At 43.0% G+C, this 17,954-nt stretch overlaps 1 protein-coding gene across 2 annotated transcripts in view; it reads left to right on the plus strand.

The window, feature by feature from the left end:
- Positions 1–15,353, plus strand: part of ARHGEF38 (Rho guanine nucleotide exchange factor 38) — a 140,654-nt gene extending 125,301 nt beyond the window's left edge. Inside the window, exons 10-15 of one of the 2 annotated variants that reach the window (XM_030192515.1) lie at positions 6,623–6,927; positions 7,344–7,352; positions 10,162–10,302; positions 11,054–11,252; positions 13,841–14,103; positions 15,168–15,353. In XM_030192515.1, the coding sequence (XP_030048375.1) occupies positions 6,623–6,927; positions 7,344–7,352; positions 10,162–10,302; positions 11,054–11,252; positions 13,841–14,103; positions 15,168–15,353 (1,103 nt within the window). Of the gene's footprint in view, positions 1–6,618; positions 6,940–7,343; positions 7,353–10,161; positions 10,303–11,053; positions 11,253–13,840; positions 14,104–15,167 lie in introns of both variants that reach the window. The other variant, XM_030192514.1, reaches the window with a different exon arrangement.
- The last annotated feature ends 2,601 nt before the right edge of the window (positions 15,354–17,954 follow it).

Raw genomic sequence — 17,954 nt, forward strand, 5'->3', positions numbered from 1 at the left:
GGGTCTCTTGGTCTCACTCCTAGGTTATCTTAATTTTTGTCCTGAAATGTTATATTTATAACTTCTCCACTGTTTTTTTTTTAAATATATTCTTTTGTACGCTCCCTTTTCATCTGAGTGCTCTGTATTCATGTTTGGACAATGTCAGTGGAAAAAGTGCTTCATGATATGTCCCATTTTACTTAGCAATTCCCAGAATAAGGATCAATGTAGGAGGAACTTAAGCATTTAGGGGACCTTTTATCAAAGGGCAGTAGGGGTTGTGGTGCACAATGATTTGGCTCTACCGCCAGGCTCACCCAGGAGCCTGGTGGTAGTTCCGGCTTTCCCGCATGCTATTTCTGATGCTAGACAATACACTTTCATTTTCTAGCACTGGGGGGGGGGGGGGGTGCCCAGTGGTAATCAGACAGTGCCACGCATTGCTCGATTACCACCGTGTTATTGCCAGATCCCTCACTGCCTCCTAAATAGAAGATGATAAGGGCTCAAGCATTAAATGGCCATGCGACAATCTTTTAATCAACACGCAAGCTGGAGTTCACAATAGAAAGATAAGTTCATTTGTTTATCTAATCTTTGGACTCTATAAAAGATTTTGATATACGAGAATGTGATGCATGAACAGATTTAAAACAATGAAGGGCCCAACTAGCAGCTGACTGTTTGAAAAGGAGATATTCATCCTTCTTAGCTCTGGTTGGGGGGGGGGGGGGGTTGTAATCCTTATCCACCAGACTCCAAGAATAGAGGAGGCAATTCTATAAATTGGTGCCTCAATTAAGGCATGCCAATGCTGTGCGCTGGATACTAATTCTGTTACAGGATCTGTGCGCCAAAATGTCATTATAGAATACTAGAGTAAATTGGCCTGGGCATGCCTCATTTTAAGTATGAAACTAGAACAAAAAGAGAACCACACAGGTCCACCTATTACTTCACTAAACAAGGGGAAAAATGGACCTCAGACGTCGCAAGATGTTGTAACTGTCACCTTAAAATATGGCTAAACAACATATCTTTAGCGTCAACTCCATCACTGATCCAAGGGAAAATAAAACAACAAAAAAAACTTTAATATTATCAATGTACTCTTTTTCTTTTTTTATTATAACATGAGATTGAAGTTAGCAAGGCATTTATCTGAAATGGAAGATCCTAATGTTGTTTGTTATAACATCTTGCGACATCTGAGGTCCATTTTCCCCCTTGTTTAGTGAAGTAATAGATGGACCCGTGTGGTTCTCTTTTTATTACAGTTGAGAGAACTTTTGCTTTGCCACTTTTTGATAGTTAAGTATTCTCATTTTAAGTGTGACCATTTACACCATGTCAATATGACAGGTAGAAATGGGCATGTCTACATGCACCAAGTGATACGCATAACTGATAGTATTCTATAAATCACTTGGAGACACACCCATGTTCTGCATATGTATATGCCCCTCCCCTCTCCCCACCTGCAATTTATCCTATAGAATGTAGGTGTTACCTTATAGAATAGCACATTTGCACATAGCTAATAATAATAGTTACATATGGAGGAGCATTTTCGAAAGAAACGTCTAAGTTGGAATTTGGACGTCTTTGTAAAATGACCAATTTCGGAAGCAGGGAAAAGGTCATTTTAGAAAAAGAAGGACGTCCATCTTTTGTGTTTGAAAATACCATGGACGTCCTTGGATTTGGATGTTTTGCGATTTGGATGTCTTTGATTTTCAGCCATTTTTAAACACAAAGATGTCCAAGTCTAAAACGTCCAAAGTCAAGCCATTTGGATGTGGGAGGAGCCAGCATTTGTAGTAAACTGGTCCCCCTGACATGCCAGGATAGCAATCAGGCACCCTAGGGGGCACTGCAGTGGACTTCATAAAATGCTCCCAGGTACACAGCTCCCTTACCTTGTGTGCTGAGCCCCCCAACCCCCCCAAAACCCACTACCCCCAACTGTACACCACTACCATAGCCCTTACAGGTGAAGGGGGCACCTATATGTAGGTACAGAGGGTTTCTGGTGGGTTTTGGAGGGCTCGCTGTTTCCTCCACAAGTGTAACAAGTAAGGGGGTGTGGGCCTGGGTCCACCTGTCTGAAGTGCACTGCACCTACTACTAAACTACTCCAGGGACCTGCATGCGCTGTAATGGACCTGAGTATGACATCTGAGACTGGCATAGAAGCTGGCAAGTAATGTTGTTCATCACAATTTTGGGGGTTGGGAGGGGGTTAGTGACCACTGGGGGAGTAAGGGGAGGTCATCCATGAATCCTTCCAATGGTCATCTGGTCATTTCAGGCACCTTTTTGTGCCTTATTCGTAATAAAAACAGGTCTAGGTGAAAACGTCCAAGTTTTAGTCCTGGACGTCTTTGCTTTGTTCCATTATGGCTCAAAGACGTCCAAGTCTTAGGAACACCCAAGTCCCACCTTGAAACGCCCCTGATACGCCCCCTTGAGATTTGGACATCCTTCCGACGGACTTCAGAGAAAGACGTCCAAAAGTGGGTTTTGATTATACCGATTTGGACGTTTCTGTGAGATGGATGTCCAAATGCCAATTTATGTCACTTATTGGACGTCCATCTCTTTTGAAAATGAGCCTGATGATGACATAAGTAGCGTGCGCAGCTAGCCGCGGATTTGTAGAATTGCTTCATAAGTACATAAGTACTGCCATACTGGGACAGACCGAAGGTCCATCAAGCCCAGCATCCTGTTTCCAACAGTGGCCAATCCAGGTCACAAGTACCTGGCAAGATCCCAAAAAAGTACAAGGTATCATCAACGATGATGCCTAGATCTCTTTCCTGGTTGGTGACTCCTAATGTGGAGCCTAGCATTACGTAGCTATAATTCAAGTTCCTCTTTCCCACATGCATCACTTTGTGCTTGTTCACATTAAATGTCATCTGCCATTTTAGTACACTACCTCCTATCCCATGGCTCTCCAATTTCCTCTGGAGTCTTTCATGAGGTACGTTGTCAACACCTTTTGAAAATCCAGATACACAATGCAGATCAGCTAAATCACCTTTATCCACATGTTTGTTCACCCTTCAAAGAAATGTAATAGATTGGTGAGGCAAGATTTCCCGTCACTAAATCCATGTTGGCTTTGTCTTGTTAATTCATGCTTTTGAATATGCTCTGTAATTTTGTTCTTTATAATAGTCTCTAACATTTTGCCCGGTACCAATGTCAGGCTCACTGGTCTATAATTTCCCGGATCTTCTTTGGAACTTTTTTTTAAAAATCGGCGTTACATTGGCCACCCTACAATCTTCTGGTACCACGCTTGATTTTAAAGATAAATTACATATTACTAACAATAGTTCCACAAGTTCTAGAACGTGTAAACCATATCTTCTATTAAATAAATGATAGTCTGATTCTTGATTGATGTTCTAGTAGAACTTTACTGTTAACATCTGTACAATGTTACATCCAATCTAGCAAGCAGAAAATTAAGTGACCATCTATGTTAGTATTCTTCTGAATTTATTTTTCTTGTGTCTCAGTATTTCTCTTTTGGTTCTTGGGTGCTCTGGACTCTGTGAGTGGGCTGCTCTTATATCTTAGTGAATTCCTGTTCCGTACTTGGGATCCTTTACTTGCTCATTCACTGTACTCAGCTTCCACTTCTCCTCAGTTGCATCTTTGTGATAACTCTAACTATTAGTAGTAGTTCTTCAGGTCCCTTCTCTTCCTACAATTTTTTTTATTTTTGTTACATTTGTACCCCGCGCTTTCCCACTCATGGCAGGCTCTATGCGGCAGGCAATGGAGGGTTAAGTGACTTGCCCAGAGTCACAAGGAGCTGCCTGTGCCGGGAATCGAACTCAGTTCCTCAGTTCCCCAGGACCAAAGTCCACCACCCTAACCACTAGGCCACTCCTACAATGGATACTAACTCTCCTTTTCTCCGTTTTAGTTTAAATATATATATTGGAGTCATTCAATTAAACTTCTTAGTAGCTGTGCTTCTCAGTACAGGAGATAATTCTCTCCTTTCTCCTCCTTGGAATTGAGAAGTAGACATAAAACAAGAGGAAGCTCCCTTAAATCACTGGATGTGACTTTTACCCAAGCTTCTATTTCACCTTAAATTTATTCTCTGAAGCTGTTGCTAAACTTAAATGGAACAAGAGGAGAGGTAACCTACTAAAAGGTTAACTAAAATGTCCACACAGTCCCTAGGGGACTCTTAGTATTATAGACCCAGAAATCAACTATTACTGTAACCTCCCAAAAGGATGCTGTAGTTAAAATAGTACATTCTTTTCATCTGCTTTACTTGGTATGACCCTGTTGTTGAAACATACTTCTTTAGTAGGAATTCCAATGGGGCTCTACTAGCTAAAATCTCCTATGCAAAAGCTGTATTATTGCAAAATATATTGCAGTGCATAACTTTAGAAAACTTCTTCTGTGATATCCTGAAAGTAGAATTTGCTCAACAACAAGGGTGTGAAACCTTTTATGGATGAAGGATGCTTCAGCACTGACCAGACCTGTATCAAGGGGGGCACATTCACTGGTTCCAGAAGGATCCCATCTGAGCCAAATGGCTAGAGTGGTCCCCTTCAGAGCTAAATGTCCCTCCACCTGAAATACCCTTGCAGCCCCTTGCCTCTTCTCCAAAAGGGCATCTTCTCCTCCTCCCCATTAGGGCACTGTACTTCTTCTCCCCCTTTCCCATGACAATGCTATCTCCATCATACAGTCACCAGCACCATCTGCTGCTCCTCCAGGTTCTTCACACAAGCTGCTCATTCTTTCAATGTGATTCCATGGGTTCTCTTCCAAGTCTGTCATCTCAGCCCAGCCTAACTATCATGCTGGCTTCTTCCTGCTGGTTGTTACCACTCATTGGAGCTCTCCTTAAACCTGCTGCCCTTCCATCATCTCCACCAGGGGAAGAGACAATGGTGGTGGTGGTAATGGTACTCCATGAACTGCAGGAAGAGGAAAGGCAGTGGAATGACTGTCCCCATGTTCATCCCTTGTTGACTTCTGGGTTAGGGCTGCGTCCCAAGAACAGTCATCTCCAGCACTATCCTGGTCTGTGCCAGGATTGTTATCCTCAAATATAACAGTGGTGGCAGTGGTAAGATGGGGGGGGGGGGGGTAAATTCAGCAGCAGTGGTGGCAGATAGTGGGGCACTAAGAGCACAGCAAGAGATTCTGCTTGGATAAGTTATTTCCAAGAATAAAACTGGAAAAGTCTCAGGAACTGGAGGTTCCCACAGTTTGACTGTCATAATCTGATTCTACTTTTCCTTATATTTACATCTACCTGCCACACATCCTCACTTATTCTGTTACACCTTACATTTGAAAATTTGTATTATCATAGTATCGTCTTTGTATTCTGAGTATTTTAAGTAACACAGTACCGTATTACAATATAATTCCACAAAAGGCTTTCTCGGACAAACATTGCTCTCACAATCTGTAATAAAAGCTTAGCAATAGCGGAAGTGCTGTATATCCCTCATACAGCTGGAAGGTTTGTGCAGCCATGAGGAAGAGTAGAGGGTGCGGAGAGTGTTGACTTTGAGAGATTCTTTTGCTGCCTGTACCTACTTGGAAGCTCTTGAGAACTATCAGAGTGGCTTGAATTTGAGATTTTGGAACTTTCGCTTTTCACTACTTACTTTATGTTGCCCTTGGAAATAAAACAAATAACAAAAGAAATGAAAATAGATGATATAAAAAGAAATTGAACATATTCATTGCACACCCTTAAATGTAGAGTGGATTGAGATATTTATTTGTTTTCAGCACTTGATATACCGCAAGTGATCCCTGAGGTGACCATGCAGTTTACAATTTCTATTACAAGTTCTTTGCACTGCCCCTAATGGGCTCACAATCTAACTTATATATTGTACCTGGCCAATGGAGGGTTCAGTGACTTACCCGGGGTCACACGGAGCTGCAGAGGAAATTGAATCTGGTCCCCATTATCTTAACCCACTTCTGACTATCAGGCAGCAGCAGGAATTGGACCTGGTTCCCTGTGTCCGCAACCCACTGCACTAACCATTAGGTTAGTGCAGCAGGTTCCCAGAACAGACTCTCTGCCTTGGGGATCCTGGGGCAAAATTTCATTGATTCTTGAGTCCCCAGGCAGAGAAGTTTAGAAGGAGTGAAGTGTATGTATGTATAGCTACCATTAAGTTTCCTTATGCAATGCATGACAAAGATAAACAACATTCTTTCTGAAATGGCCATTGCTCAGTTTTGCCTCATAAGAATGTAAGCACTGCCATACTGGGAAAAGACCAACAGTCCATCAAGCCCAGCATCCTGTCTCTGACAGCGGCCAATCCAGGCTTCAAGAACCCGACAACCCCTCCCCCCACCCAAAAAAAATAAAATGTAATAATGTTCAATGGACTTTTCCCTCAGGAATCTGTCCAAACCCCCTTTAAACTCCGTAAGGCCAGCTGTCTCTCCTTATAATCTTACTTTGAAACAGTGTGTGATGACATGTCATTCTCTAGCAGTAGCATGAGAAATTCTGGACTGCCATGTACAGGGCACAGTCTTCAAGTTTTATTAATGAGTAGTTTTGAGGTTGGCGCTTGACTGTTACTCTGGTTTCGCTCTCTTCAGGCAGCTCACTTGGACAGGCTCGTCTTGGTACCACTCATCACACTGCAGGCCATGTTCCCAGGCCCGCAGAAGCTTATTCAAAAGCGTTACGACAAGCTGCTGGACTACAACAGTTGTCTTCAGAAGTCATCGGGAGATGAGCTGGACCAGTCGAGGAAAGACTATGAGGCCCTCAATGCACAGCTTGTAGAGGAGCTTCAGGTGTTCAACAAGGCAGCCAGGAAAATAGTCTATAACTGTCTGCACTGTTTTGTCACGCTTCTGAGAGAGCTTATATTCACGGCACTGCACAAATCCTCAGCAGCAGCAGTGCCCATACCGGTAAGCATTTCATCTAGATAAAGTTTTTTTTAAAAACCCTTTCATTTGTGCTGTGAAACCTAGAGCCGAATTTGCCTTCCCACACCTTATCTGTTTTGCTTCTGATAGAAGAGGAAGTAAAGCTAGAGTTTATAGTTCTTTCTGCATTGGTATAATGCAAGCATTGTGTTTAAGTAGTCCTTCTCTTTACTCCTCTAAACCACAGATAAATAAATTAATAATGAAATCCCTAGGTGGACCATATAAAGCTTATCAGCCTAAGGTGTAAATATCCTGTCTCTCAGGAGCAAAAAAACTGTTGCAAAATTCTATAATTACCTGGTGACTCTGATCACACAGTTGCTATAACCATTATCTGATTAATGAACAGGATTTTCAAAGGCATTTGTTTTGCTGTTACCTAGGACATGTTTGTGTAACCCAGTGCTTCTTCCTCTTGCCACTCTCTCAGTTAAGGTCCAAGAAAACAAATAGACAGACGATCTACAATATCCAGAATGGGGCAGGAAAGGAGCAGATCTTTTATGTTTTTTACAATTAATTTTAAGCACACACACACTTTTATATATATATATATATATTTTTTTTTTTTTTTTTATTGTTGGTATGTTGCTTTTTTATATATATAGTTTTAAAAATACATGTTTGTATTTATGTTTATTGTCAGTTTTGTCATTGAAGCCCCTGTTGCAGCCCTGGCAAGAGCGAAACATGATCTTGTCAGACTTTTATTCTATGATTTATGATTCATGACTCATTTATGATTCAACAGTTCAGCCTAACATGGCAACATTCTCACACTCATGAGCACCAGATCCAGAAGCAGTCAGGGAGCTGTTGGACAAGGCAGGAACCACAGCAAGGATGACAAATGGACTCTCTCTCTTATAGACAAAAAGCAGCAAGGCCCTCGGCTGGTCAGCAGATAGCAGCTCTCCCTCTGCATAAGTATGCAAGCAGGTGGGCCACACTTTTAACAAGCCATCATTATGTGGCTGGCTGCGCTGGCTGACCTGACTGACAGCGGCTCTCGCGTGCACTGCACCTGATAACAGCCAGATAAATTGATGATTTTTTAAAAAGTCCTTCTTACACCTTTTCCTCAGGATTTGAAGAGTCATGCTGACCGAGGACCAAATCTGGGGTTTCCCAATATTATGTCTTTGCTTTAGACACCGTAGCTGTTTTTCTTTTGACAATGATGTCCCCAGCTCGGTAAACAAAGTTGTTATTCGCAGTTATTTTGGCCTTTGTTAGCCTTGATGTGTCAGCAGTGTGCTTGAGGCCTGTTCCATGGATAAGCCTCTGCATGAGAATTGACACTGACCAAAGTCTGTTTAATAGAAAGTCAGGTTCACAGTATAGGATAGTGCCTTCTCTGTAGGGCCACTTTTGTCCCCACAAATGGAGGAAAAAGTTTCAGTAACCTTACAAAGAAGGAGCAACACAGTTGATTGAAAGTGCTTTCAATCAACTGTGTTGCTCCTTCTTTGCAAGGTTACTGAAACTTTTTCCTCTTGTTCCTCTCCTCTTATTCCATTAATTTTAGTAACAGCTTCAGAGAATAAAGTTAAGGTGAAATAGAAGCTTGGGTAAAAGTCACATCCAGTGATTTAAGGGAGTGAGCCCAAAGCTCTTATACAACACATATAGCTACATCATTATGCATCTTATTTCATCCACAATGAAAATTATAAACTGAAATCACCTACAGTACAATGTCCATAACTCAAATTAGTCCACAATCAAAACTTATAAAGTGCAAAAAAGCACTTATCTTAAAAAGAAGAACAACTGCTGCTCAAAAACTTCTCAATCTCTCAAACGCCAACTGGTCTGACAAGGTGCCCCATTTCAAATATCTGCCTGAGGGACTCTACTGGGCTCAATCTGGCAGCATCACCATACTTCATTCTCAAACTTTCACAAACAAAGTATTTCCCCCCTGTTTACTAAACCACGCGGCAGCACGGTTTAGTAAACAGGGGGGGTTATTTGTTCAGAGTTAACGTCAATAGCTGACCTAAATCACACTATAAATAAAAATCCAGCCAGCAAATCTATGAAAATTATATAGTTCTTATTTAGCCTCTTACATTGCACCATGTGATTCATGAAAAAGATAGATCTTCAAATCCTTCTTACATTGTACTAGATTCTAAATTACTCTTAACTCATAGGATAGGGAATTCCACAGTCTAGGGCCAACAACATACTGTACACTGCCTTCAGTGAATGTCTTCAAAAAGGCTGTAAATAACTCCTAATACATAAATAATATTTTTGACCCTCTAGATATTAGTTTGGGTGAAGAGTGGGCAGAGCACACAGGCAAATGTACGTTATAGAATTCTATTGTTTGCATGTCTTCTTGCTAACATCTAGGCACATGCATTTATACCAGCTGTGGGGCTGGTGTAAGTGATTGCACCCTAGTGGCATACCTAGCTTGATTGCCACCTGGGGCAGGTCGCCGCTGTGTCGTCGTCCCCCCCAAGGTGCATCACATCCCCCCCCCCCCCAAAGTGCATCACTCCACACTTTCCTCCTAACAAGGGGGTGTGCGGAGTAGGCGTATGGCTGTTGGCTCTGCTGGTCCCCGCTCCGGAACAGGAAGTAACATCAGAGGGGGCAGAGGACCGGCAGAGCCAACAGTTGCCTGCCTGCTCTGCGCACCCCCTTGGTGCCTGCACCCGGGGTAGATCACACCCACTGCTCCACCTTGGTATGCTACTCTTGTGCTCTAAATGCAAGCATGTTTTCAGACAGCTGCATTTGTATTCTATAAAAAAAACATAGACTCCTATTTTCTTTATAGAACAGGCTTAAAATAGGTGCCAGAACCATTGTCTTTCTTTGGCACGCTGTGACAGAATGACCCTTTTAGGTTTTGGTATAACATTACCTACTTTGGTTCACTTTTGCTTTATTTAATTCACTAGGTGTATTTTTTGTTTTTGAATACTGTTTAAAGAAAACAACAACAAACAAATTCTCCATACATTTCACTCCAAGATTCCAGTAAAATCCAGATAGTAGACAGTGCATTGCATTTCTGGTCTTAATAACAGAACTTGATCAGGACGTCATCATTCATCCTGGAACACATTTGATTATCTTTCTCTATGGGTCAGATATTCTAACAGCTCTTCCTATGTTGTGTTTGTAGGAGAAGAGTTTAGTACATCTTATGTATGTATATATCTTACTCCATCTTTGCAGCTGCTGTCCTCCTGTATTAGTGAAGTTCAGAACCGAGTGATGGAGAAGCTACAGAACCTGCACTTTGTTAAAGAGAGTAATAGTGGCACTTTCATCGAAAGGAAGCTGAGTTTTGAAAAGAAGAAATCTGTCCCCAGCATAGTAAGTATGCTACAGCAGAGATTTGAAGGCATCTCAAAGCACAGACTTTTTCATCCCATTTTTCTGTGGAATTTGGCACCAGTTACTGGAATAAGATTTAATAGTTGCTGTGAGCTTTGTAGAGGAAATCAGATTGGATACAGGGCCCATCAAATCTTCTGGAATGACAGTGCTATGCAGATCCACACAAGCGTCCTTATTCTGGATCTTTCTTACGTACATACGTACATAGATGAGGCACTCCTAGTGCCAGGAGTTAATCATGAGGGGCAGCAAAAAAAATAGGAAAGGACTAGAAGCCAACTCTGGGGTGCTGTGGGTGCTTGAGCACCCCCAATATTGAGAAAATTCCTTGTATGTATCCAGGGAGGGGTTACTTCCATTGGGCTTAGCACCTAATAATTTTGAAAAGTTGGCTCCTATGGGTGTGGGGCAAGGGGTGGGCCCCTATGAACTAAAAGAGAGGATCTGGCCTCTAAGAACTTGGGGACTTGGATTTGCCCAACCTAACTGCTTGGAAAGGGGGAGATTCCAGGAGAAAATGGGCTCAGGGGAAAATTTAGATCTGCTATGCTACAGCCAAATTTTAACGCAGTAGTGTTAACCCCACTGTAGTACAGAATATGAATTTGCAGTGAGTATGTAGGAGTGTGATGTTACAGTTGATATTGTTATTAATGGATACATATATTTTTCAAAAGCCTGGGGGACTCCATTCACTTATTGCTCTGGACTCTGTTTTCTTTTCAAGCCTGAACCTCCTCGCCAAACTGACAGCCAGAGATCCAAGCTGCTCGCTACATACAGTGCTGACAAACTTTATCAGGCAAAGCGTAAATGCAATGCCACCCAGGAACTTGATATCGATCTGTATGAAGGGGAACTGGTAGCTCTTGTGGAGCAGAAAGATCCCCTGGGAAGTACTAGCAGATGGTTTGTGGATACAGGAAGTGAGTACAAATAATGACTGTCTATGTTCATAGTGAGCAGTGTGTTATTAATGCTCAGAATAATCAGCTAAAGAAGGTAGTTGCTAAGGTGCAGCAAAAGTTGGCCTTTAGTTTACTGCAGGAGTCGGTAACCTATGATATTTCAGTACTGCACGTTAGTAACTCCTACGGTGCATGAATAATACAGCTTGCTTTCAACCTCACAAGCTGCTTTATTCATCCTGCAAGGGAGCATCGAGCCACTGAACCGCAGCTTGTTCCTCTCGAGCAGTATCTTAGAGGGATCAAATAGAACTTGCTTCTCCCTCCTCTCAAAGATACTGCCTCCCCCCCCCCCCCCAAAAAAACATAGCCCTTCCCTGAAGAGCATCTCTGAACAAAACCCCTGCATAGAACCCCTCCCCAAAGGCCTCCACTCTCCCATAGATCCCCTTGGGTCTATCTCTATTAATCCCTGGTTTCTAGGGGGTTCTGGGGGCAGGAATTGTCCCTATAGCATCATGTTCAGAATGGTGCTGGCGACCCCTAACAGTTGGCTCACTGTACTACTGCTAAGGATTAAGCTACCGTATAAGAGCAAAAGGCCCTTGTATGGCAACTTGACCCCTAGTGGTTGTACAGTGAGACTACAGCTATGGGTCACCGGTGTCATCTTGAACCTGCTGCCAGCAGGGGTAGGAGTAACTTGGGATCACTCCTGCCCTGGAACCCCCTAGAAACCAGGCATTAATAGAAGGATCTATGGAAGAGTGGAGGTCTTTGGGGAGGGGTTCTATGCAGGGGTTTTATTCAGAGGGGCTCTTCAGGGAAGGGTTTTGTTTGGGGTCAGGAAGTAGTATCTTTGAGGGGAAGGAGAAGCATGGTCTATTCGATCCCTCTAAGAGACCGCTCAAGGGCATCGAGCTGCAGTTTAGTTGCCTGATGCTCCCTTGCAAGCATGGGCGTAGCCAGACTTTGGCGGAAGGGGGGTCCAGAGCCCACGGTTAGGGGGCACATTTTAGCCCCCCCCCCCTACCGGCGGCGCCGACCACCCCGTCACTTTTGACACCCCCCCGCCGCCACCATCACTTTTAACCCCCCTCCCGCCGCCGCTGACCCTCCCCTTTCGACCCACCTTCCCCCCGCCGCCAACCCTCCCCCACTGTGCAGGAACGTGCAGGACGACTCACTCAGAACAGAATCCTTCCAGATCAGCTGCAGCAATGCGCTGGCCCAGAGGCTGGAGCTGAAGAGGACTTCGGCTGGCGGGGGTTGGGGACCCCCGCCAGCACAGGTACCTGACTGCGGCGGGGGAGGGTTGGCGGCAGTGGGAAGGGGTGGTCAAAAGGGGCGGCGGCGGGGGGGGGGCCCATGCCCCCGTGGCCTCACATAGCTACGCCCCTGCTTGCAGGATGAATAAAGCAGGAGAAGTAAGCCTGGAAGTGGCTCAGTTGAGAGGGTTGTGATAGGGGAGTACTTTCAGGAGGAGTGCTATGGGGGGGGGGGGGGGGGAGGGAGAGGGAAGCAAAGCCTACTTGGCCTTTTTAAGATTGTGCACCCCAAACATTGGAACGCAGGTTAGTGGCTCGAATCTCTCATGCAGCAAAATTAACAGCAGTTTTGAACTGATGTTAAATTTCCTAGAATAACACAGCTATGGTGTTCTCTGCAAGCTGCATTAGTCAATTTAAATAATAATGAGGTCTTTTGCATGCATTTGCATGGTTTGCATTTCATTATTTTGTTTCATGTGGTAATCTAATCTAACATGTTTTATCATAATAAAACACACATTTTTGCTATTTAGCATGAATTAAGGGGCAAATAACATGCATTACTGCATTAACAAATCTTAGCAATTACTCCTCTTCCCACCCCCACCCCCTTAGTTATAGTGGTTACTAGTTTGCTGCCTTTTCATTACCTGGCAAAAGGGCTGGAGGGCTAAATCCTCTGATGAGGTAGAATCTTTCAGTACCTATTTTACTACAGGTGTTGTTCATTCAGTACACTGCTGTTAGCCTTCTTCTAGGACCCGAGCAAAGCTGCTTCCACAGGACTGAAAAAGAGGATTTCATTTTATAAACTTTTGGTTTTCAGGACCCGTTATTAACAGATCCCACAGGCTCAGTCTAGTTTTACATGTATTACAACAATGTCTACAAAATTATAAACAGTGGACGATGAGGATTGGTTGGTTTAAAAGCATGGGTGTGCTGTTTTCTAGAGGGCATTATAACCCATTCCTCTTCACTGGAGGATTGCATCTATGAGGGAAGGGGGATTAAAGTAGGAAGAAGTCCCAAGAGACTGTGAATGAAGTCTTAAGCTCAGAAAAAGCAGGAAAATGCTGCCTCAAGGCCTAGGAGATAAAAGGGTTTCAGTGGTAGATTATTTCTGATCTGATGAAGAAGGGCAACCTTCGAAAGCTAATCAAGAAATGTATTAAGTTATGTCCAATAAAAAAGATATCATCTTATTTTCTTTTCCATGTTTTAATTTTGTTTGATTTCTATTGATTACAGTGGTAGATTGAAAATTTCTTTTAATGTAGATGATGGAAATGGGTGTGTGTGATCTTTTTGGGTTTTTTTTTTTCCTGTTTCTAGGTATGCAAGGCTACGTGTATTCCTCCTTTTTGAAATCCTATAATTCGGGAAGGTCACAGAAGGTTGTGGCAGATAATGGTTTCTCTGATGACGACTTTGATAACATCAGCCTTTTTGTCTCTTTGCGGCCTACCAGTGACAGTACTGCCAAAATGGCAGGGGGAAGTGCTAGCGATGGTAGCCCTTTCCATAATGGCCTGAGAGACAAACCTGAGATCAATGGAACCGAGACAGACAGCTCCCATGATATGGAAGATCAGCATGTAAGTACAGATGGAGATACAGGTCCACCCTTGGTAATAATTCTGCAAACTTGAAGAGCTGTTCATGAAAAAGTCTACTTCAATATAGAGGTGTGCAGGCCAAAAATGTTATTTAGTTTCCCCTGTCATTTTTTGTTTTATTCGGCCCGATGTTCAAAGCAAGTTAAGTGGGCAGGAGAGACTTCTGTCCACTTAAATCACACTCCAGCAGCCATCTGCTAATATTTAGCGGCGCTTAACCAGGCAATGCCACTGAGTATTGGCACTAATCGGCCATATCAAGTCTGGGCAGGAGATGAGCATTCCAGGGGTGGAATCAGAGAGGAGTCAGGAGTTATATAGGTGCTGGCAATATTCAATGCCAGTGCCCACATAGCTAATCAGATATGTAGGACCACACCTCATGAAACTAATCATCCACATGTGCTAAAGTACAACTACTTATACAAAAAATTACTATCCCTGTCCCCTCCCCCTTCTCCCACATAAAACCAATCACCCTTTCTTTAGCTTCAGGGCTATAAAAATGCTTTTAGATGTTTTCTAAAGATCACCAGATTAGTCATCCCATGCATCTCCTCCAGAAGTCTATTCCATCCCACCGGGGCTGCCACTCTAAATACTTTCCACAAATCTGAACCAAACATCACTCTGGGCTAGTGCAGATATCACATGTCTAGGGTCAGCGTTAGTGGTGTGCGACCAAGGCAATTACCCTGGGCTCCCCTGCCATAGGGGGCCCAAAAGTCTGCTCAAAGTTGAAAGATATGCAGCCTGCTGCCGGGCTTTGAGACTCCCATCTAAATTTCTGCCCTGGGCCTCAGTATGTTGAACTCCAGCCCTGCACACATCACATTGCTTTTCACATGCTCAAACAAAGGTGTCTCATCATGTGATTGTTTAGCCCTTTTGAGGGAAATAAGGACCAACGATACAGTTTTATCATAGTTTCCAAAATGGAAACAAAAGAGTTTTAAAACAAGTGGCTGGCTGGCTGGATTGATGTAAAGGAAAATAAGGCATATTGCTGAGTAGATGTTGCACACTGTTTGGTTCTTTTTCAGATTTTTTATGCTGTGTATGCATTCCAAGCACGGAGTCATCAGGAGCTCAGCCTCCAGGAGTACCAGCGAGTTCGGATACTTCGGTTCTCTGACCTGAGTGGCAACAAGGAATGGTGGCTTGCAGAAGCTGAAGGACAGAAAGGCTATGTGCCGGCAAGTTACCTAGGGAAGATGACATATGCGTAGAGGTTCAGGCCTGGTGTTTTTGAAGCCATTCTTTATTTCAGTCAGAATAGCAATGCTGTTACCGTTGGACACAAAGAATGAAGATGCCAAGTGAACTGAAACCCTTCGGAACACTGGAAACAATCTTCGTATTTTCAATTCCCTTCTGAGCTAGGATTCTTGGTCCTACTGCTGTAGTCAACACAGAAGGCAGCATTGCAAACCCAACAGCTTCAAAATCAAGTATTACAGAACCAAGGCTGGCTCCAGAGGTCCCGTAATTGGTTGGCCTCGCTGGTTATGACTTTATATGACATTGCAATGTGAAGTTATACCTCAGAAAGGAACAGAATCCTCAGGAAGTTCTTTGACTTCTGTCTGAATCGATGAAGGAAGCTGCCTTACTTGAACATTTAGGACTAAAAGCACTGCGTACGTCTAGTAGCGCTATAGAAATGATAAGCAGTAGTAGTAAATTCTATATATGGCAGCAAAAGAAAACCCGCTATTCTATAAGCCATGATTAAAGGTAGGCATGGTTTATAGAATAGCATTTACACCCGGGAATCATGCCTAACTTTAGGCATGGCCATTTGCACCAAATGAAACATGGGGCAAATGTAGTGCCTACATTAGGCACATATGCCGCTCATTCTATAACAACACGCATAAATGATAGGAACACCCACGTTCCCCCCCCCCCCCCCCCGACCCTCCCGTTTCCGCGCTCCCTTTTTGAACCCATGTGTAAAATTAGGCAAATTTATCCCAGTTAAATCTTGTGTAGCAACTTTTATGGAACTAGGGGGCTAGCGGAACTCTAGTATTTCCTTGCCAAAATTAATTATTCTTTAAATGACTAACCATCTTGATTAGAAAGCCGCGCTAGTGGCCTGCCAGTGCAGTAATGCCGACACAGCCCCATTCACTTTGAATGGGCTTTGCCACACAGCAGCTGCTAGTGCAGCTTTGTAAACAAGGGGTGTAAGTGACATGTTAACATGCAAGTAAATATAATTGCTTTATTTATTTTATATATTTTCTAATGTATATCCACATGCACTATTTTCCCCTACATTTGACGGGTTGCATTAGTATACACAAGGTCATTTCCTTGGCTAAATGTTATGGTGCTAATTTGCCATGTGCATGCACAAAAGGCAACTGCCATGAAGCAGCTAACAGCTGTATTGCTTTCATCTCATACCGCTTATCTCAAAGAGTAAAAGTGAGTTTTCAGTTTTGAGAGAAAAGAATATGTTTATTCGTCACCTCCAGATCAGAAACTGATACTGAACTGACCCATCTGCAACCTAAAGCTAAATTTTCTCAGCACTACAAAGCAGTAATAAATAAAGTGGTTGTTGCAGGAGTAGGGTGGAAGTAACCTTTCCGTAGAATTTTTTTTGGCAAGCTGTTCTAGTTTATTGTGGACGTTTCCGTATAGGAAAAGAAAAACCTTCAAATTTGAACGATGGAGGGATGGGTGGTGGAATGTTGGAGAAAGTGAATTTCACCATTTTGATAAAATCCCAATCCCTCACCCTGGCACAGTACCGCAGCCTGTTCTTGATGGAAAATATCTGTCTTTTTTTCCACAGTTACAAACTAGTAGTTAATGTTTGTTATTATTTTCTGGCTCTTACCCACCCCTATAGGTTGGTGGCATGGAGGGCACTTTCCAGCTATAAATGTGCTGGCTGAAGTGCTGGAAGCCCATAAGCCATGTGAAAATTTTAAAAACAAGATACGCCTGACCCATCAGTCATTTGAGATAGTTTTTTTTAGTTTCCTAAGGGACCCTTTTACTAAGCTGTGGTAGGTCTACCATGCGGGTATCACACACCAACTTGACCCTACTGCTGGAGTAGTGTGGGTGCCTGGCAGTAGTTCCAAAGTTGGCGTACATTGCTTCCCATGGTAGAAAATAATTTTCTACTTTCTACCGTGGGGGGAGGGGGAGTTCTCAGTAGTAATTGGCAGTGCAGCCACATTGCCGCACGCTGTCTGATTACCACACGAGTAGTGCCTGAGCCCTTACTGCCAAGTAAATAAGTGACGGCAAGGGTTCAGGCAGTAAATAGTTGCATACTACTTTAAATATTAGCACATGGCCATTTACTGCCCCATTTTAAAAAAGCCTTTTTACCACCGCAGTAAAAAAAATGGCCCAGTGTGTGCCAATTTTACACATCCAAAACAGCGCATGCCACTTTTTACCGCAGCTTAGTAAAAGGGTCCCCAAGGTAGTGTCTTCCTCAGTCTGAAGTAATATCTTAGTTCTGTGCTGCTGGGGGCTGATCAGAAGTCAGGTAATTATTTTTCGGAAATGATAACGCTCTGCAAGTTTGAACTTACTTGTCTTTTATTCCAAGCTAAAATGAAGGCAAGCGTTTCCTTTAGGAAGTTGAAATGGTGAAGGGACCATTATACTGTTTGTGCTTAGAGTTAGCATATAAGTGGGGTAATTTTAATTCTTCCTCACAGACTTTGCACGAATTGTTACAGTGAAACTATTCATGCTTAAGGAAAAAAGTATCCACGGATAATTGCACTTCTTTTCCTGAGGGTACTTTTTCAACCAGAACAACATGCATGCTTTTGGAAATTAAAAAAATATAC

Source organism: Microcaecilia unicolor, chromosome 2 (genome assembly GCF_901765095.1).
Source record: "Microcaecilia unicolor chromosome 2, aMicUni1.1, whole genome shotgun sequence".
Lineage (NCBI taxonomy): Eukaryota > Metazoa > Chordata > Amphibia > Gymnophiona > Siphonopidae > Microcaecilia > Microcaecilia unicolor.